The sequence below is a fragment of the Rhinolophus ferrumequinum genome, chromosome 4 (assembly GCF_004115265.2).
Source record: "Rhinolophus ferrumequinum isolate MPI-CBG mRhiFer1 chromosome 4, mRhiFer1_v1.p, whole genome shotgun sequence".
In the NCBI taxonomy this organism is placed as follows: Eukaryota; Metazoa; Chordata; class Mammalia; order Chiroptera; family Rhinolophidae; genus Rhinolophus; species Rhinolophus ferrumequinum.
Genome location: NC_046287.1, coordinates 90,298,938 through 90,321,592, shown reverse-complemented (window position 1 = coordinate 90,321,592; position 22,655 = coordinate 90,298,938). Strand labels below are relative to the sequence as shown.

Below are 22,655 nucleotides of genomic sequence, written 5' to 3'. Positions count from 1 at the left end.
TGTGGCAGTCTCCTAGAAATCCTTTGGTTGTCACCCTTTTTTCTTTTTTTAAATAAATTCTTAGTTGAAAATTTAATGGGGACTAATCCTGATTGAAGAAAATAGAGAGATGCAAAAGAAAAATAAGTCGTCTTTTATCCCACAGTTCAAAGACAATCGTTGTTAATGCTTTGCCTTCTACAAGCATTCTTTTTACATTTAAGTTGTTTCTGAATTGTGAGCATCTCATATACAGTTGTGCGCTGCTGAATGACAGAGATGCATTCTGAGAAAGGCGCCGTTAGGCAATCTCGTTGGTGAGGGAGCATCACAGAGTGCATTTGCACAGACCTAGAAAGTGTAGCCTACTTCCCACCTAGGCTTTATTGTGTACCTCTGCCGTGTATGGGGTGTGTCATTGACCACAGCCTCCTTCTGATTGCTTCCCAGAGCATCGAGATGAGGCTCAAGGTCAGCCTGCATGAGGACCTGGGGGCTGCGCTCATGGATGGGGTTGTCCTCTGCCATCTGGTCAATCACATCCGCCCGCGGTCTGTCGCGAGTATCCACGTCCCCTCACCAGCAGTGGTAAGTATCACCATATAAAGGGAAACGAACTTTTCTGTAAGCCAAACTCTTTTGGGACAGTCCTGCTGGTGAGAAATGCTGATGGGGTTACCAGGACCCTGCTCAAATCCTCTCTGTTGAGCCCCAGACCACTAGAAGAGCAGAAAAGGAATAGGTCTGAAGGAAGGAATATTTTCAAGGTCAAAAAGGGAGAATATTTAAAATAAATATGTAAATGACAGAAGAGGAATTTATTCCCAATATAAAGCAAATCATATTAAAGAAATTGCTGGTTGGTATCCTAAGACTTTACAGATGGACGTAAAGACTCATTTCCTACAAAGGCTTATTTAAGCAGAGAGTCATTTATTTGATCGCTTCTCTTTTAAGTGGAATCTCTTTCCTTTATTAGTCATTGGGGATTTTAGGATGGCTCTGAAAAGATGCGGATTCTATGTAAAAGATCATTATAACCTGTCAGGCCAGAAGTTGGTTAGCCAGTCGTTATTTCAGCAATTCCTTGATCATTCACTCTGCTCAAGGGTACATCGGAGATACTGGGGGAATAGTAGGAAAGGTGTGAAGATGAGTGAGACTCCATTACTGCCCTTAAAATCCTCGTCTTCTCTGTAGGGGAGATAAAGCTGGCATGTGGAACCCTCTTCCTATATATCTCAAAGCATGTTACCATCTAGAAGAGAACTCCAGAGTCAGTTTTATGGTCAGATGCGGGGGGTGGAATCAGGGATAAGCCTGTTTTTGAAGTCTACATAGACAAGCAGAGAAGAAAGAAGAATTTCTCCCCACACCATTTGGTGAGGTAGGAAGTGTAGGTGCGAAGAACATATGGTTTGGATTCAAATTCCAGATCTACTTACGTGCGTATGTCTTTGGGCGAGTTATTTGACCTCTCTTTAACTCAGTTTGCTCATCCCTACCATGGAAATGTTCTTGTGAGGATGAAATGAGGGGCTACATAGGCTACATATATGAATGTAAGCCATTATTATCATTAGTGTTTCTAGAGCGTATTTTCACAATTCAAAGCCCCTAATCTCCAGGCACGATGTTTGTAAAATGGTCATATGAGAAGTATGTTAGGCGAAAGCCCTTGGGAAGCACATTTGCACCCTCGTTCACCCCCCTAGGAATGCCTCACACGGGCTTTATTTGTCCTAATGTCTGTTCTGTTTTCTTAGCTGATGATCCCATTTCAGCTATCAGTTTCCTTTCTATACAATTGAACATCTTTTTCCTTTGAAAAGTTTGACCACTTTTTGCGTCAGAATACATAGGGAAAAAAAGATCTGTTTATCTTCTCTTTTGATCTGCCTCTAGCTGCCCTAGGGTGGGCAGTAAATTCTGTCCTGTAATTCAATATGAAACTTTCCAATACTTTTTACAGATGGGATCCAAATTACCATAATGTTGTCTGAGCTGTGTGCCAAATTCTCATTTAATAATTTTTCCCAAATTATAAGAGAAACTATGACTCCTCAGCCTCCATTTTAAGTGTACGATTACCATTTTACAAAGTGTAAGAGGACACTATGCATCATGCATCTATATACATTTGTACATTTTATTCTTCAGGAAAAAAAAGCTACATTTTGTCAGAAATTTTTTTTTTTAATTTATTGGGGTGACATGTTAGTAAAAAGAAATTTTTAAATTTTCACCTTTTTCTTCTTTAAATAAAATTTTAAAAATTGTAAATACAATGTGAAATAATGCCTAATTGGAGCAAAAGAGAAAATAGAATCAAAATAGAAAAATAAATCATCTTTTATCCCACAGCCCAAAGACATCACTGATCACTGTCAACATTTTGGCTACTATACGACTATTTCTACATTTGAGCTGTTTTTGAATTGTGAGCATACACACATATATATGTTATTTAGTAGTTTTTAAAATTTTTTATTAAAACCTAACTATTTACCTATGTCACAAAAATTATTCATCAATATCCATTGTAATAATTATAACATATTTTAGCATGTTATTATACTGTAGTTTTCCTTTTTGGAAATGCAAGCTGCTGCTAAATGTCCACTTTTCAGAAATTCTTCAGCAGGCATCTGGACACCTCTTTGACCAGGCCCAGCCACACTGCAGCCGTGGCACCTGCTTTCTGGCCCCAGCCGATGCTCTCACCTCCACGCCATGTTTGCACAGGCCGCTCTCTCTAAATGCAGCGTCTGCTCTGCACCCTCCCTCCACAGCCCCTCATGTACAGCATCACTCGCGCCCATTTCTTCACTGACTGCTTCAGTGTTTACACGGCATTCTTCACTACTTAGGACTGAGTTAGACTCTCTCTCTTTTTTCCTCCTGATAACGACCTCCCCACAACTAAGACCTGTACCATACTATACTATAATTTCCTTGAACTTGTTAATATTTCCAGCGAGGCTTGCCAAGTAAACTGGAACTAAGTGACCGCGAGGATTGCATCTTTCAGTTCCACAGGTGCATCCTTAGCACCAAATAGAGCGTCTGATACATAGTAAACACGTACTAAATAAGATCCTATTTGCACCATCAGCCATGGATGGGGGTACTTGACTACCTTTGTGTTGTCAACATTAAGCATTCTAAGTTTTCATTCATGAACCAATACTGTCCATTTTTTATGCCAACCTGAGGGAATATAGTGGTAAACAGAATCACTATTGTCAATATGCAGAATCTCTTAAGATGGATTTTGTCAGTCTTGGACAACTTGGTGAGCTAAACACTGGCATCCCATCCCAGTTCGTGTAATTCATGTATTTTTTGATCCTTTGAATAATAGTGAGGTTGAACCTCTAACTAGTAGCCAGTACTTTTCTAATTGAAAGTAGGTAACAACCTTAGGATGGGCCCTCCCTCACTTCCAAAGATGGGGGGAGCAAGGGGGAGGGAAGAAGAAGTCCCTTTTATCAATAAATCCTGTGTAAATTTAGTTTTATGATGATTGGTGTAAGTCTCTACAAGATGGAATGACTTACTTCCCTCTCCCTTGCTATTCACAGGGTAAGGTCAGTATTTATAAAACATTGCTCCTACACCTAGATTATGGAGTCATTTGTGCTTCTTACCTCCCATTTTAAAAGAACTAATAATGAAATATTAAAATTTAGCAGTAAAGCTTTTACAACTTACCATGTGAAAATTGTGTGACTCAGATGTACCTGTTATCCATACCATACCTTGAAGGTAACGTGGCCAGGATCAACTCGATTGTGAGAGGCCCTTGGTTAAGTCTGTAACATCACTTTGTTTAGTGCTGTTTACCTTGATGTTGCGTCTTTCTAATTAAGTCCATTGCTTTAATGGGAAGGAGATTAATTGGCCTGGTGAATTTAACCCTTCATATAGAAATATAATTGTTGATGGGAAAAGGTGATGCTTATGGTGTATTTTAGGTGAACTAAAGCAGGTGCACAAGAGTATGATCCATAAAAATTGTGTGTATGTATGTATGTGTGTGTGTATACAGATTTATATATACTCGTATATATATGCAGACACATACATATATGCAGATACATACATACACATATGCAGAAATACTGCATATAGACACATATCTATGTACCTACATAGGTAGATATGTATGTCTTTGTATACATAAACATGTGTGCACACAACATCTAGAAAAATATAATCCAAAATATTAATAGTTTTTATCTCTAGGTGGACATTTCTGGATAAGTTTTTATTGTCTTCTATGTACTTACATATTTTTTTCTCCAGTAAACATGTAGTATTACTTTTGTCATTTAGAAAGTTTAAAAATTAAGATATTATTCAAATTATTTTCCTTTTAATAATTCATTATTTCTGCATATTTGCATTTATAGCCCAAACTTAGCATGGCCAAATGCAGAAGAAACGTGGAAAACTTTTTGGAAGCATGCCGGAAATTAGGAGTACCAGAGGTAACATCAAATTTGTCCAAATAACCATGTTTTAGTAAAGATTTTCTGTAATGTATGTGTTTGAATCCACTGAAGAGATGTACAGTTTTGGGCATCCTGTTTAATCTCTTTGTACATCCTGTCTTTCTTGAGGAGTAATAATAAGTAAGTTATATAAAATGTTAGTTTAAATTGCTCTATTGCAATGAAATACAATGGCTTAAAGCAGTATGGTCAATTCTGAGGAAAAGGAGAATATCATTTCTTTAACATTTTGAAATACATGTGTAATTCCAAACTTGAAAAAAAAATTAATCAGCTTGATTCCCTCCTGCAAGGGCAGAAATTGCTGAGGCTTCATTGCCCCTTCTTTCAGGTTCCGTAGGGGAGAATTTTGGAGCTGATGGTTTTCCTCCTCCAACTTCTTAAGCAAAGCAGAGCTGTAGTTTGCAACGAATTTGATTTTCGTTTCCTGTAATAGCATTTTGGGTATGTGTATCAAAATAATCAGCATTGAAAATATTAATTATTGTTATTATTAATCATTACCATTAATAATAATAATGTTTGTGTGTTGCTTTATAGTTTGTTATCTGTTTGTATTTACATTTTCCCCTTTAGTCTGCTTTAGACCTATTGGCAAGTTCCGATAGCCAGCCCAGCTCTAGTTTGCTCCTTTTTTGTGTGCAAGCTAAGCCCCAGCCTCAGCTGATTTGGGGCTTTTAAAGACTGTGCTATTAGTAATTACATAAAATGGTTTCTTAGGGAGACAAAAACCAATGCACTCAGAATTTGTGGGTAAGTTGAGAAGTTTATCATCATTGTGATAAACAGAAATGGACAGAAATTCTATTTCTTGTCATTTCTTCTATCTTTTCTAATGTTCCAGGGATAAAGTCAATACAGAATCTATCATGAGATACTGTTTTTGAATATGTGAAGGAATTAAATTTCAATGATAGGCGTTAGTCCTTCCTTCCTTCCTTCTTTCCTTCCTTCCTTCCTTCCTTCCTTCCTTCCTTCCTTCCTTCCTTCCTTCCTTCCTTCCTTCCTCCCTTTCTTCTTTCCTTCCTTATCTTCCTGTTTTTTAGTTTGGTGAAGTTGAAAGGTGAGGGTGTAGTGGTGGGCTTCTAATCTCATTTGAGCAAAAAAAGAATTATTAAAGCCTCTTTAAGTCAGAGCTGTAGTATCAATAAAAAGTGTACATATTCATTATTTAAAAGAGTGTAATCTTTATATATGGACTAAATATCTTTGTGATCAATTGAAATGTCTTTCAACAATGTTAATCTGTGTGCCTCTATAGTATGTGTACATTTTAATATTTCATATACATTCTTGGCTTCAAGTATTTATGAAAATTCTTACAGACACCTTTTTAAATAATTTGATTCTGTCATGGGCTAATAGGTTTTCCCATGTGTGAATCAAAACTATCATGCCAAGTCAGATGGTAAATTATTCATATCTGTGCTGGAAAGCACTAATGAGTTATGATGTAATCCCGTGATATTTTTAAACTCATCAAAGTTTTCTTGGCTTGTGGTAATACAAAATGAAATGGATATGCACTTTGCCATTTATTGTGAGTAAAGATTGGTAATTATTATTTCCTTTTAAGGTGGGCAAAAGGAAATTAAATTATTATAAATATGCAGAGAAAAATTATTATAATTTCTGATTTATGCCCCTAGCACTAATAGGCAATTTATAATTCCTGAGAAGATTGAATTACAATGCGTAATGACCTTTTTTGCCAATATCCCTCTTAACTATGCTTAGTAAGAAATATATCACTTAGGCTATTTTGAAATTGTTTTTAAGATTTGAGATGATTTTCAAGTTTGCACTGTATATGTATACATCGCATGTGTATGTGTATGTCTGTGTGTGTATACATATAGATCCATCCTGATGGATAATCCAATTGCATTTTACTGGTGACTAGAGTTATTACATTAAGTTCATTGCTATCGTTACTAGACAAAGTCTGCTGCTTAGTTTTAGTTAGCAGTTGAACTCCTTTAACAAGCTATGTTAAAAGAAGGAAGAAATATTCTAGTGGAAAACCAGAAATTGCCAGTTGGAAGGCAATTGGCAAATTTTCCTGTACACTCGAAGGAGCATGCTTCATGTCTCACAGAATGGATGAGGAGTAAGTTATTGGAAATGGGGAAATATTTTCATCTAGAAATATGATCCTAAGTTAGGAGAGGGGTAAAATGACTTCTGCCCACTTAGATGGTTACATTTCTTTCACTACTTAAGAGGGTTGATGTTTTGAGTGTATATGTGACACACTACAATTGATGATGTACACTGAAAATAGTTATATCACAAGTCTAGTTGCAGAAATTTTCCTCTTGCAATCAGACATTTAAAAAGACTGGTACCTAAAAAAAAGAGGACCTGTAACATTACAGTTCCTTATTTGCATTATATTTAATATTTGGATAATAAAATATTCATTGATTTCCCAGTAGCAGACATCGTTTTTACTAATTTGTGAGCTTTTCCTGCTTTCTTCTCTATCCATAACTTATCTACACATATACACACTCGTAAGTCACAGAGATCTTGAATTCTGCATTTTTTAAGCTAAATATCTAATTGACAATAATACATCACCCTGTAGAGACTGAAAAATCCCAGCTGTGCTCTAGGCCTAAATTGTCGCCTTTGTAATAGAATCACAGTTTGAAACTACAAGCTGAAGTCGGGGTTAGCAGCTTATATAATTGTTCATATGGATGGAATGTGGTCGCTGAGCAGCTTTAGTTAAATTATTACACATAAAGTAATTTGATGGGATGGAAGCAATTTTAAAATTGTTCCAGTTGTAATAGTTTATTGTATTTTCTTTAGAAGTCCCTATGGACACATTCCCAGGTATCTGCCCCAGGGTTGGTGAAGATTCATGAAGCATTTTATTGTGTGCTTTAGTAGAGTGGTTCTGGTGTGGCTAACTTATAAATGTGGCATCTTCAAATTAGCTGCATTTGGAATTACACAGTATAAGTAGCCCAGCTATTTGCAGAAGGTTAGAGTGTGTAGACAAATCAGGCAACGCTAGACCTCTGTCTATTAATTGTGACATTTGAGTAAGGCTGGATCTAAACCCTTGAATCTTAGTCCAGGAGCAGGAATCTTAGCCAGGATTGGAACAGTGGGCACCGCTAATGGAAAGGAGGTAACGTCCCAGAAAGAAGTCAGTGATGGGATTCTGGAGTAATTCTGTCAGAGTGACAGCAGACATATTTGCTATCAACCGTGAGGGATTCTGGGATGAGGAAGAGGTTTGTTAATGAGAATGCCAAGGAAAGATCATTGAAATGGACCAGAAATGGTACTCGCTGGCAAGTTTTTTTCTGGTGTAGGCACGATATTTCTTCAGATAGTTACTTCAGCATAAGTCACGTCCATTCCTGCTGCTCATTCCTTGGGTTTTTTTGGTTTGGTTTTGTTTTTCTGGGTGGGGCCAATTCCCCAACTAAAGGGACACAAATTGAATGACTCTAACCTGGAAGGAGATGAGTGCGTAGAGTATCTGTGAGCCGAGTGTAGGAACATACAAAGTCTTGGGTGGATTAGCCCTCCCTGTGCTGTTAACTAGTTATGTGCCCTGAGACAAATCCCTTAAATCTAGCAGCAGTTAACCATTTACTGAGAACTTCTCGTACATGCATCATCTCAAATGCTCACTGTTGGCGATCTGAGGTAAATATTTTATTACCATAGTGTGAGGAAACTGAGGTCCAGAGGGGTGAAATAATTTCCTAAGCTTGTAGTCATAGCTGGTGAGCAGTAGAGCTGGCGTTTGAGCCCAGGTCTGTCAACATGAAGAGCCCCGCTCTAGCACACACAGAGGCTCTCTGTGACTGAGTTACCTGCTCTGCAAAGTGGGGTGTTGGATTAAGCAGTAGATTTAAACCACATTCTCCAGAGCCCTTGATTCTTTTGCCTGCATGGGAGGTGAGGAAAAGCCAATGGGAGGCTATAGGTCACTCTCACCCCCTTGCTTCAGCCAGAGCAGTTTCTCTTTCGCCTGTGATATATAGTGGATTCCCCCCTTAGGTTTCCTTTGAGGGGGAAAAAGTGTCCTATTGCTAAGTATAGTGTGGAAATCACTAGACCCCTAAGGTTTCTTTGAGCTCTGATATTCCATGAAAGCTCAGTTATATCTGCAGTTCCACAGTTGCTTTCCCTCCTCATCAGTTGCTTTGCTGCCAGATAATTACCAGAGTCACGCATCATGGCACCCTGGAAAATCTGGGGGTTGGGTGGAGTTGATGACACCATCCTATTGTCCCTTATAGTATTGATGCTGGTGGTCAGACTTTGCATTTATCCGTGACCTCTGGTGTAACTTGATCTTGACGACAGGCCTACCTAGGACCATCCTTGGTGGGCTTACAAATTCTTTGGGATATGTTCTTTGTTCCACCCAATAATCTGCCTCCAATTAAGCGTTGGGGTCATGGGTCATCGATATACTAAGGTTTCCTTTGCCTTTTCTGAGAAAGCTTGACCGTTCTTGGCCTCTGACCTTGATGTGGAAGCTTCGTGGTTGGTTAGCAGGGGTTTCCAAATTGATCCATATTTAGGGCTATTTTAGTATATGCGTAGTCTCAGGTGGCTGGAAATCTCTGATTTATGAAACATCAAAAGTATTAGAAAGTAGATATTTATTTTGTTCACTAGCAAAATTTTTCTACTTGATTTTAAATAAGTAGTTTTGACCTCAGACCTCTGGAGGAACAAAGTCCTGAATTTACCAGACTTGCCCTCTTTAGATGAGGAGGGAACTGAGACTAGAAATGTACTTTGATTTCTAACTGCCCAGCGCTTCTTATTCATGATTGTTTCCAGAGAGAAAATAGAGAAGAGGATTAAGGCAGTCACTCTACTGACAGTGGTAGATGCCTTGGCAGTCGGGCCCCTCTTGCCTGCCTGGGCAGCCCAGAGGCCTGGGCACCTTGCAGTACTGTAGAAGTGGCAGGTTTTCTTCTCCATCCACAAGGACAGGTCAGTTGGTGTCCCTCAGCTTCTGCATCAGCCAAAGAGAGTTAAAAATAAAATCCTAAAGCACATTCACATGCTAAAAGTGATTGTGTTGATAGAAGTGGAATTATGGCTGAGTCCTGTTTTCTGTAGCTTTCATATTTGCATGTTATTGTCTTTTATAATGAGATATTATATTTGAAAGTAATAGTAACAACTTTCCTACACTACACCTGTTGAGGTTTTAGGGAATAATGCATATGTAACTGATCTGACATTTTTTAATTAAACGACATTCTATAAATTGAAGCTACTATATTTTTTTTATTTCTTGAGAATAGGAGAAATGAGTTCCTTCTCCTCTTTGAGCCTCATGTCTCTTTCTTCCCCAAATCGGTGACTTTTGGGGGGAAGGGTGAGATTCTTTTTCCAAGATTTATTTTAATTTTCCATTTATATTGGTTAATTCTGAGGTCAGATAATCAGAGGTGCAGACATTTATTATTTTATTAATATCAGTTTTTTAAACAGAATCAGTTTCTAGCTTGTAAAGTCAGTCACATTTTTTACAGGTAGTATGTGTTTACCATTCATGTAAGAATCCTTTTCCACTGTGTGTCTCCTGGTGTCAGAGTCACCTCTGGTCAGTGGGCCAACAGCCTTTCATATGTGCATGTTTGAGAAGAAACATTTTAGAAGCAATGTCTTCAAAAAGTTTTAAATTACATTTCTAGATAAATTAGCTTACCTATATTAGAGTTATCTCCTAAGTTCATAAAACTGGCAATTAGTTCTCATATATTAGAAACCCTACTTCTCTCCATTCTTGGTCAGTTAGGGCTTTAAATTTTCAGAATGACCATCAACATTCCTCTGCTATGTTATTTTAGACTAAAAAAAAATACTTTGTAAGCATACTGACTTTCAAAATTAAAATTATATTTCAATAAATTGAATATATTCTAAATGTCTTACAATTGAGACTTGATTGGACTCAGAACGTCTATAAATGAGAGCTTTGTCTCCATTTCTGTCTGTGGCTATAGTACTTGGGGAACCTGAGCCCAACCTAACAATCTCAGGCACACTGACTGTTGCCTCTAAGGGAATCTGCTACCCTCTGGCCATTGTGATTTCCGTTCAATGTAATGAGAATTAGTGTTTGTACTTGTGTCTAGAGACTCTGAGAATATTCACTGTATTTTTCAAATGCCTTGCAGTAATTACTAATGCTTTGTAAGTACATGGTGAAGTTTTGCCTCTTTAAATTTCCTTCCTTGTTAGTATTTTTCCTATTTTAATTTTTAAGGGAGAAAAAAATACAATCTCTAAATTCCCCTCATTAAGACTGAAATTAGGGAAGCACAAGGGCCAGAAAACTCCCAGGTTCCCCCCTTGTAGCATCCTTGCAGGGGATTTGTGACGTTGGGTAGACTCAGAGAGCAGCTCTCAGAGGCCACAGCAGCCCACACTCCACACATTAGTGCAACTCAGGTTTTTATCCACCAGATAGACCATCCTAGACCTGCCTTTTCCTTTGGAGATCGTGATTTAATTTAAATCAATTACCACGGGCTGTGAGTCTAGACCCCTACTATCCACATTAGTCTGAAATAAGCCCAGAATCTGTGGCATCATGAAGTTATTTGCAAGATAAGAAGAATGGTCTGGGTTGCCCATCTGCGTAAGAAGTGTATACTGAAAACTGCAAAGATAATCGACCTCACTCGAGTTCTCTCATGGAGTTGCTGGGGAGCAGACTCGACGTTTTTCCATAAGGTTCTAGGAAATGTATTGAAATGTACACTAGAGGTAGAATAATGTATTTTAACGTGGAAATGCCACTTTTGTGAAAATCACTCTTTGGTCTGTGGATGGTTTCTGTCTTGTGTCTGCTTTGCTCGAATTTCACTGGCGAAGCACAATATTGCAACAGAAAATTCGTGTTGCAATGGAGAACTTCTTCTCTTAGATGTTTCCCCATCTGTTCATCCTTGACTAGCATCTCTCTCCCAGTGAAATCCAATCAATGTGTAGCTGTTTTAATTCTTGGGAAAATAACAGTGGTAGCTTGATTCCTCCAAATCCACTGAGAAAAGACACGCAATCTGAATAAATCCAACACGATTTATTATCTTAAAAATATTTTGTTGCATATCCCTACCTTCATAAATTAAAGTAAGATGAGAATGTTTTTAATCTTATTCAACCCACTTAATATTGTAATATTCCTACTAACCTGAGGGCATCAAGATGACTTCAGAGGATACAAGCAAGACAAAACTCTACCTCAGAATAATCTTTCAGTTGCTCTGTGATTTGCATCTGCTTAGCCACGAGGCTAAAACAAAGGGCAATATTGTATCAAAGTATGTTCTAAAATATATATTACATATATATATTTTAAATGCTTTGCCTAATTTAGAAATAAAACTGCATTTATGAAATATGTCACAAATATTTTCAATCCTTGTTTAATTTGGACACAACTACAACTCCTTTCATACCGACATATCAATTATAATCACTATAAATTTTAAGCTGTTGTCATTTCCTATTAAGGAATTTAATTTATTAGAAAACTGTTTGTTTCCTGACAGTAATAGACATCTGGAGGTCAACTTAGAAGACTGAGCATCTCATTTTTACATTTAAAGTAGAAGCTCTGCCTCCTTATATATAGTGAGTGTAAAGTAGATAATATATGCATGGAGATCTGTGCCCCCCACAACCATACCTGTTTGGTTGTGAGGAAGTTTACAAAATAACCCTACTTGGGAATGTACTTTTATTCTAACCTCACATCTAAGAAGCCTCCTCTAGATTTTTATGTGTAGTTGCAAAAACATGAAACTTAACGTACTTTTGGACACATGGAGGGACATAATTAGAACTAGCGTTCCTCAGAGCTTATCAGTAGTCTTAAAAGGAAAATAAATTAGGTGTATGTGTTACTTTTCAGAAAGAAAGACTTTATATTCATTCTTTATAAACCAAGGTAAAAAATGCATTAAGAGAATGGTAAGGAAAGATGGGGATTAAACTTTCAAGTTTATGTCTTTTCCTTTAGTAAGATTAAGACCTAAATGTATCAAGTGAAAAGCTCTTATTTTTATGCCATTGGTTAGCACATGATACCACTTGAATATTAAAACTGTTTAACTGCCAGAATGATATATATAGATTGCAGAACTTTCTTAATAGGGAGATTGTGGGTGAGGGATATCTTTGTCCTATTTGCATAAAACACGTTGGGTATGCTACTTTTTTTTTTTCAAATAAGTTTTACAGTCTTTGATGGTGGAATGGGTTTTACCTGCTCGAAATAAGAAGTTACTCTTACCATTTGCTAGTAACCGAAAATGTGTGCTTCTTTCCAGCTGTTCTTCTGTGTATTTTTAATTGTATGCCCTGTCTCTTTCTGTTCTAATGGCTGCCCTCGGAATAGGCTGACCTCTGCTCTCCGTATGACATCCTGCAGTTGGATTTTCGTCACATTCGAAAGACTGTTGACACTCTGCTGGCACTTGGGGAGAAACCCCCACAACCAACTTCTGCCCTCCGCTCCAGGGATCTTATAAGCTTCTGTCTTGTCCATATTCTCTTTATAGTGCTGATCTATATCACTTACCGCTGGAATGTTCTGTCTGCATAACGTCTGCATGTGCATCCAAAGCACTGTGCTTTGTCACCCAGATCCATTGCGGGGTCCTTCCTCCATCTGAGCTTTTGCTTTGCAAACGTCCATCCCTATTATCTCTTCAGTAATCTCTCGAGTTTGAAGCTGAACATTTTCAAAAGCACAGACTTTATATTAGGTTGGTGCAAAAGTCATTGCGGTTTAACAAGTTAGAAATAATTGCAAAAACCGCAATTACTTTTGCACCAACCTATACAATGCTGTTCCCATTACGTAACTTTTCTCACTCACTGGAAAACAGTGACAACAAAGTGTATTCATACCTCAGGCTTCCTCATTCACGTGGTGCCAGCAGCAGTGCCATGCAGTTCCTCTTCTGCCTCCCCCAGTGAGCTTCACTGCCCTGGGGAGAGGGGAAGAAGGTTTCAGAACAGGAGCAAAAGGGATTTATCATATGGAAATCTTTTCTTTGCAGTATGTAAGTGGAATCCTACCTAATTCAGGACTGGGCAATTGAGCTATAGAGGGACCGCCTTGCAGAGGAGACAGAAAATCAGCATTTTGGCCCAATTTGGTCTATAAAAAATCTATTGACCAAGTTGAAAAATACTATCTGGAGAATGACTGCTTTGCTGGCCATTTGATTGGATGCTTCCGTTTCCTGCAGTGGGAGCTGTGAGGGGCAGCAGGGAGGGTTGCCGCCCCTTCTACTCTGAGCCAGTCCCTCTGCCCTGAGCCAGACCCTCTGCCCTGCTGCATGAGACAAAGCTGCGCAGAAGGGATGCTGAGGAAGGAAGGGGCCATCACTGTTAGAGCGCCCCCTGGAGGATTTGCTTGCACACCAATTTTGTGTTTTTACTTCTTACTCCTGTGAGCCTCTGTTCTGAGGCTCTTAGAAAAGAATTTTCCCGAAGAGATTTCTATTTTTAAATAATGTAATAGGTCATTTTGCCTTTTGCTACATCCCATCATAATATCGGGTCCAGAATGTGATGGATTTGACTGTGTTCGTTTTCAAATAAAGCCACGAGTCCTGGAACATTCTTGGTCCTGGGGCTTGGGTTACTATGGCAGGAGCTAATAATAATAAGATTGTTCTTATTTTAGAAGAATGTAATTTCTCTAATGAATCGAAATTTCCATTTAACCTTTGTTTTCAAGTGACATTAGCAAGCTGCTTTTATTTTTAAGTAAGCTTAAGGGATTATATATTAACTATATCAGCTTTGGAGCAACGTGGTCAGTTTGTAATTAAAAGATAAAACCAATAGAATCCTATCTAAGCCAAAATATTTCTGGTTTTGGGATGTCCTTTTTCCTAACATGCGAAGGCCCTGCTTCAAGGTTAAGAGCGTCTCCCCTATGCTTCATTCTACATCTGTGCCAAATATTGTTTCTTAAATTGGGGAGCTGATGGAGTTAAGTTCCTCAGATAAATTTCTAGTTTAGTGAGATGCAGGTGGTCTTCATAGATGGCTACTAAGAAGATAATTTTATTTTTCTGAACATTTCCATGAATCCAGGCAGGCTATTTGAGAATGTGGAAAACCCACATAGTTAGAAGAGTATAGTTATAAAGATTCTTTGTTGCTAAATCAGCTCAGATTTTCTAATAGGAAACATTCTTTACAAGATAATATCTTGAGTTAACTGAGCTTTTCCGCTTGATTTTGTATTGATTGGTGAAATACAGGGTATATGGAAGTTATTGAATTAACCTCAGTTGTGTATAAATAACTTGCAGATGTACTAAATTGCCTTTGGTGCTATCTTGTATTCTTCAGTCTGTAACACAATAAAATCCCTTTTTACAGTGTCAAATGAGCACCATGAGCCATAAGTTGCCTAATAAACACATTTTGGGTGATTATTCCAAGTTTTTATCAGCTCACCGATGCATTTATTTGTGCGCAGCCAGAGTAGTGCTCAGCATTTCCGTGCATCTCTGCAGTGCATCGAGGCTCCCCGTTAATGATGGCCACTGTTGTTTTTTTGTTTTTTGTTTTCTGTTTTCTTTATGGGGGGGGACAAAGGAGGAGAACAGAGAGGACTCACTGGGTGGCCATCTGAAAGAAAATTCTATCAATAAAAACTGAGTAGCACAGTCATGTGAGATCAGATTTAATTTTTAGTGTTGACTTGATATTTTCTAGCTATGTTCATATTTCAGTTCTAGTGGCCAAAGTATTCTTTGGACACACTTCATTTCTCATGCCTTTACTGTATCTGTACCCTAATGTGCCGCTCCTCTTGGGATCTGTTGGATGGTATTTTTTCATCAAATAGTATGGTAGCTAGCAGAACACAATTAATTTAGCCCTTTAGGCAAACCTTTGAGTGAACTCTCTTGCCGATTGTCAAGCCATTAATTTCCATTTAGAATATTAAGCCTCTCCATGGTTCTTCCCCAAGGTACCCATGCACCAGCTCACATTGCTAGCATAATGCTGCCATCGTAGCGTGACGGGATACCTGGCTAATCAACTTGTCATCTGAGAGGGAGTCAGGGATTTAGTTGTGTGATTTGTATGTGCATACTAAATCTCCTTCCTCTTACAAGAAAGGCTATTTTTACCACATTTCCTTCCAATGCCTGCTAAAAAGAACCAAATATTATTTTACATTTTCTTTTTGAAATAGAAAGATCTATTTGAAATAGTAAGTTCTTTTTCTCCAGTTCTTTCAATTGGTGGCAACTCACCACTCAGTGTGAAGAGTCCCACAGTGTGTAAGACGTAACTCATTTCTGTTAGTTCCCTCTATTTATGGATTTGTGTTTTGTATGCAGCTCACTGTCCTCCAGGAGAGACACATGAAATGGGGCTAGTGAAAAGGGGCCCTGCAGAACTCAAAAGTAATATAACTGAGTAGGACTTTCATCAATGAGACTAGATAAATAAAGACACTTGATAGCCTGATGCCATTTGTTCATGAGTAAGGAATTAAATTTAGTGCACGGTGGTTTGGGTTGTCTCTCTATAATCCATGCCTATCTCTGTCATAAGGACAAAAAGTCATAAGGATAAAAGATGTTTCACCTTCAGGGTAAAAGTAATGGACAATGGATTAAAATTTCAGGAACCTAAAAGGAGTTTGGATAGGTGAAAAATATTTTAATATGGTTTTATTTAGGAGATTTGCTTTTTAAAATTAGGCTTCAGATTTTGAAATTAGTTCCCAATAAACAATCAGGTATATAGACTGTGTGCTTTTTTTTTCTTTAAGACTATCAGGATCTAGTTCCTTGGATTTTCACTAGAATTTCGCTTATGCTTGTGTTCATTTTTTCATTCCTCAGCTATTGAATGAGCACTCTTGTTCAAGGCCCCACAGCAGGCCCTGGGGGTAAAATGATGACCATGGCACATAGTCCTGTGCTCAAAAAGCCACAGTCTAGACCAGGAGTCAGCAAACTTGTTCTGTAAAGTGCTAGGTAGTAAATATTTTAGGTTTTGAGGCCCAGACAGGTTCTGTTAAGACTGCTTTGCCATTGTAGTATGAAAGCAGCCATAGACAATTTGTAAATGAGCTGGGGTGGCTGTGTTGCAATAAAACTTTATTTACAAAAACAAGCTATGGGTTGGATTGGCTTGCAAGCTGTAGATTTTGGACCCTTGTTCTATTGGATGTAGTGGACAAATAGGAATTTGGTATATATAATAAGGCCCTGTGGTAGATTGGGTACAAGATTCTGGACCTGATCTGATGGGACCTGAGTAGGTGGTCTATGAAACCTACCAGGAATTGTGATGTTTGTTTACACTGAGACCTAAAAGATGTGTAGGAATAGCCAGATGAAAGGGTTACAGGTTAGGGAGGTGAGAAAAGGGGCAGATGTGTGTGGAGAATGAAGTGTTCTAGAGAGAGGAAGGACTAGAACGCAGTGTGGCCAGAAAGCAAAGAATCAAGAGTGACCAGAAGTCTTCTCTGTCTGTAAGAGTTTGACATGGTCTTCATTTTACATTGGGAAAAACTGGCCCTCCGAGTGCTTATGTGGCAAAGCAGGACTGTGAAGCTCTCATGTTAAACTAATGCAGATGGTTTTGTTTTAAGGTTCAATCAATTTTGTACCAAGAATTTACATTTTAGAAACAGACTGAACAAGGTGAACTGTGCTGACATTATTGACTTCATTGTTTTTTCAGCAGCTGGCCTAGAAGGAGGCCTATAGCTGTTTGGGAGCATTAAGAGACTGTAGAGACAGGAGAGCCAGGCAGTGGACATGGCGGCAACCTGCCTGCTCCCACGTGGCGTTTTCTGCCAGGATGAGATGTCTATGAAGAGAAGCCAAATGAACTGAGTGGCAGAGCTAATGTCTTTCATCAAATTGAGGGTTCTCTGACCCCCTCCTGACTTTGAATGTGTTGGGTCTTGCCTGGATAAGACTCTGAGGGTCCAGAGCCTCTTCTGGTCTCATGGCACAAGATGGAACATACTCACTTGTTGATCAAGGATATTATGGGAAGCAGCATGATCTCTGGAAGGAGCCCAAGCCCTAAGATGACACATGTTCAAATCCTGGTTCCAGTACTTAACCAGCTGTGGGACTTGAGCAAAGTTACTCAAACTCTTTACATCTCAGTTTTCTTGTCTGTAAAATAAAGATATTATATTAACTTACAAGGTTGTCATAAAGAAATAACCAATCAAGTCTGCAGCGTTGGTGCCAGGCATGTAGGAGGTGCCAGAAGTCTTTCTAAGGTAGCATTTAGTCTTTGTCGTTTGCCTGCCTTTCCAGCCCTATTTGCTGTGGTTCCGAAGAAAGGTGGGTGAGGGGATGTGAGTGAACCTTGTTGATTCCACTACTGGAGAAAAAAAGCACAAAGCGTGAGTTCTTCAGAGGGGGTCAGAAGCATGATTTTTTATGTAAGACAGTACTTTATGACTCTGTGCTTTAAAAAAAAACAACAAGAGAAGCTCTATGCTAGAACAGTCTGCTGCCATATTCTCAAGGAAAAGTCATTAGGATTCTCTAACATTGATATTTAAATGCATTTAAGGTCAGTGTAAATATACAGTCATCTTAGCTTTAAGTCTACTATGGCTCTTTTCTGTCATTTCTCAACCAGCTATAAATCTACAGCAATTCCTTCCCCATTCCAAATCCTAGCTCACTTCAGGACTCCCCCTCTGTGGCAGGACTAGTGTGATAGAAAACTGCCTCTGGCCGTCCTCATTACCCTCCTCATTTCTGGCTGGCTCCCCTTTCTCATCCTGCCAACCAGCACTTCAACTCGTGATTCCCATCAGTCTTCACCCCAGTCCTGTTATAAAATAACCAGAACTGCCATGTTTTTATAGGGTTTCTATTATCTTATGCTAGTCGTCTTAGGTACCTCCAACCCCATCAAAATAATCTGAGGGTACCTCTGGGTTTCTTCAGGAGGACAGAAGGACAGGAGAAAGGCATTAAGGATGTACGTGGTACCTTGCCATGTCTTCTATTTGCTCCTCTCTGCCAGCTGTAAGGGCGGAGGGCAGAATCTTGAACTCTACACCTGGTTTAGGAATGAGGAAACCAGGAAGGTGAGAAATGCTGGTTGGAAAAATAAAGGCCTGGGAGAGACGATAACCTTAAGCTAACTCAGTCTGTGAGCCCTGTAAGCAAGAGGCTGAGGTCTCAATTCCTTCCCCTTCCTGTCTCTATGGAGCCCCATCTCCTCCCTACCATGACCTCTCGCTTAGAACTTCTACAGACCACTGGCATCATTAATGAGACTGGGGCACTTGTTAATGGAGACCTATGCCGTCTCCAACAGGACTTAGGATAAGGCAGCAGCCTCATAAAAGCCATGTTGTACGTAGAGATTAAGCCTTGTGGAAATATTAGTGTTAGAATTCAGGAACATTCGGAATTACACATAAGTAAACACTGAGGTCGGGAAGTAAAATGCCTTGTTCAAAATACCTTGGACATATCCCTCATTGTTAAATTTCTATTTGTGTTCCTTGCCTAGTGTTCTGTCAGTCTCTTAATAGTTTTTCTCACTGATTTGTTGAGCTTATGTGTCATATAAAGCCCTTGTAATTTGATGCAAATACTTTTTTTACAGTTTGCTTATCTTTTAATTAATGTAGGGTTTTGTTAACACACACATTAAACTTCTAGGTAATCGATTGTTTTCATCTTTTGCCTTGTGGCTTTTTTCCCATTTTTAGCTAAGAAAATCCTTCTGCATATATTTATAAAGAAAATACTAAATATTCATCTATATTTTATTAGAAGTTTTTTTAAAAAACAACAGTTAACTCTTTAATTCATTTCAAATTGATTTTAGCATAGGGTGAAAATGGAAGATTTTATTTTTCCCCTATGTGATGCCTTGTACCAGGAGCTTAACCATAATTAGTCGCCATTTATAATTTCCTACCAAGCCAGATGTTGACGTGGGTACTTTGGGGGACAGAAGAAAGAGAAAAGCATCCCTGCCCTGGTGGAACCAGCCTGAGCAATGAAATGCCAGATTGAGGTACTTCACAAGCCTGTGGTGTCAGGAAAGGATGCACACTGACATCTGGCTGTGGCACCAGGAGGAAGCACCATCCATCCTGGCCTAGTGCACAGTGGACAACAACTCACAACTCAGATAGAACCTCGCATCCTTTCTCAGGTTGACATTTGGCTACTAAGTTGGCAGCAGCATAAACTTGCGTGCTCACCTAATATGCCGTAGATGACAGGATAATTCTGTTTCGATGCACAGCAACCACGTGAAATAATGGTTAAAACTGTGCTTTAAATAATCATCTGTCTCATGCAGGTCCCATTTAAATTTTTCTTAAAAACAGTGGTCATTGGGGTGTGGAGAACACACCATCATTGGGTAGACAAGAGGGACTGTTTGCTGTGCAGTCTTTTCTGAGCAAAGGAGACACTCTGGAAGGGGATCCCCTCATTCCCAGAGCCACATGACAAAGGTGTAAAATCACTTTGTCGTGTTATTTTATAAACTGTTTTGTTGAGCACGCAAGGTTCTACACTCAAGGAGCAACTTAGTTAGTTGTTTTCCTTGTGTCGTATGTGCTGGACATTTTCCAAGAGCAAAAATAGAACATGAGAAAGTAACGGCATTTGTGCCTGTGACAGCTGTATGAAAGAGTCTTAAAGAGAGGTTATTGAAAGCTGTGGTTAAAATTACTTATTTACAAGGCTGTTTGTAAACGACGAAGAAAGGATACCAATCTGTCAGCATGTCTCCATTCCAGAGATCACAGGAAATAAAATGAATTAAACCAAAGTTTATGGTTAGTAGAACAGTGTATGGTCTGTATAAATATTTGAATTCCTTTTAAAATGGGTGAGAGGCTATTTGCAATTTTGCTTTATAAAAATATAAGCTAATGTATTCTTGGTGTGTGGTTTTCAGCTGGCTGTGTGTTGCTCAGTTATTTAGCATAAAGGTTTTTTAAGTGTTTAGATCTATTGCACATTTCAGGTGGTTTGGGCACCTTTCTGGAACAACCCTCATTTGTGAAAAATCATTATTTTCTCTGTAGACACAGAAATGGTCTTTGCAATGGGTTGAAAATGAGGCAGGGAGTATGGTCTGAGGTGATGAAACAGACACACGACAGAGATCAACTTAACTGTAGTGGTGTTGCAAGATTTTATGATTATGTTCCAGTCATCTAAAAGTTGATGTTTGTTCTTCCTTTTAGGAAAAACTATGTCTACCCCATCACATCCTTGAAGAGAAAGGCCTGGTCAAAGTGGGCATTACTGTCCAAGCATTGCTAGATGTGACTGTAACGAAGGCTCTATTCACATGAAACCAACTCCTCTCCTTTGGATCAACTCAAACCCTTCTCCCATCAGAGATCCTGAACTCTGCTCTCGGCACCTGTTCCCCCCACCCTCCCACTCATTGCCTGTCAGTTCCATGACTCTAGTTGCATTTAAGGGAGGACATAAAAGAAGATTCTCTACCTTTCAGAACTGACCTCCAGTTAAGATGTGACAGGTATTTATCTTGAAGCCAGTGACGGACCTGGTTACAAAGAACTGAACAGCACGTCAATGCCTTTTACAACCTCCCACATCCTTTCCACGCTCACCCACTGCCATTACCAAAACACCAAGCACAACTGTTTTACAGCAAGATGCATTTGTTTTACTAAAACCAAACTCATTGTGTATTTAGTGGGAAGGGGGGGACTCAATCAGGTTTTTCACCACCAAATTTTTCAAGAAGTTTCTTGAGACCATTGCCTTTTAAAAAAACTATTTTCGACATATAAAATATTTATATAAATATTATTTATTAGTGAGTTGTTATTCATCCTTTGGATGCAAATTGTAAATTAGGAAACTATTTTATTACTGCTTTTTTGTGGTTAAACACTTTATTTTAATATTATAAATGTTGAGTTATTTTCTATCCTCTGGTGTGCAGTAGTTATAGGTCTCAGTAACCATGTTTTCTGGTATACATGACTCAGAAAAAGAAATTAAGCATAAAAACAGGTGCTTCCATGATAAGAACTGTTTTCTGGGGAGGCATTATTAACACTTTGGTTTATAGAACATTGATCTTATTTATATTTCTGCATTCCATCCAGTTTCCTACATTCCAGCAGCCCTGTTGTCCCCTGATACAATAAACTGACTGAAATCAAGAGAGCACCCCAAAGTTATTTGTAAATAGCTGTGATGGAAAAAAAAACAAAACATATTAAACTTGAAGATAAAATGTGAACAATTATTTTTTTGGATTCAGACTTATTTTGCTATACACAAAACATTCACATTTTAACACAAAGAAGTAGTGTTAGTTAGCATCATGTGTCTTGAAGTGTAATTTTGCACTGTAACTTGGGTAATTAAAAAAGTCTAGCACCAAAGGTAGATAATAAGGAAGTGGTATTGGAAAGTGGAGGTGATAAAGTTTATTGTTGAACCAAAAAGGTTTTTAAGGGCAGCTCTGACTAAGAGTAATCAAGAGTTCCATAAGGCACGTAGGACCTGGATCGGGAAACCAGCACTTCCTACAACTACCAGTTTAAAATGAGGAAATGATTTTGAGATGTAGACATGCTCATTTTATCGTAACTTAGTTGGTGGCTTTCAGAGTAGTCCATAAAACAGTACAAGATTCGTGGTCTATGGTGTGAAAAGACAAGTGAGTCAGTAAATTGGTGGGGCAGCAGCATGCAACACCAAGATGGGCTTAGGAGAAGGTTAAGTAAGTGGCATTTGTGAGGCTGAGTGGCCTAAGAGGGAGCAAGTTCAAACAAAAGATGACTAGCAGAGAGCCAGCAAAGGACCCGGGTTGGTCTGAGAGACTCACATAAGGCTTCCCAGACACAACAGCCTATTTGTAGGCAGTTACATGCACGTGCCTTCACCCTGCAGTTCCAGATACCCCGGTCAGTCAGCTTTCACAGTCTTGTGAATGCTGACTGCATCTTCACCTCTGGAAAAGCCATTGTAAGTTTTAGAGCAGCAGCAGCCACACTTTGTAAAGACAAACAAAGGTGAACACGAAAGAGAAGACAGGAAGTCGGCGTGCATTGAGCACAGTCCAACGTCAGCCCCCGCCGTGACTGACCTCTGCTGGAGGCAA

The 22,655-nt window shown here is 38.8% G+C and overlaps 1 protein-coding gene across 7 annotated transcripts in view; it reads left to right on the top strand.

Moving 5' to 3' along the window:
- The window catches only part of LRCH1 (leucine rich repeats and calponin homology domain containing 1), a 196,555-nt gene extending 174,764 nt beyond the window's left edge, over positions 1-21,791 (top strand). For 4 of the 7 annotated variants that reach the window (XM_033104473.1, XM_033104478.1, XM_033104472.1 and 1 more), the window contains 3 exons: positions 430-567; positions 4,395-4,472; positions 12,901-19,707. In XM_033104473.1, the coding sequence (XP_032960364.1) occupies positions 430-567; positions 4,395-4,472; positions 12,901-13,107 (423 nt within the window). In that variant the 3' untranslated portion in view covers positions 13,108-19,707. Of the gene's footprint in view, positions 1-429; positions 568-4,394; positions 4,473-12,900; positions 19,708-20,751 lie in introns of those variants that run through there. The other 3 variants (XM_033104477.1, XM_033104474.1, XM_033104476.1) reach the window with 1 other exon arrangement.
- Positions 21,792-22,655: the final 864 nt, after the last annotated feature.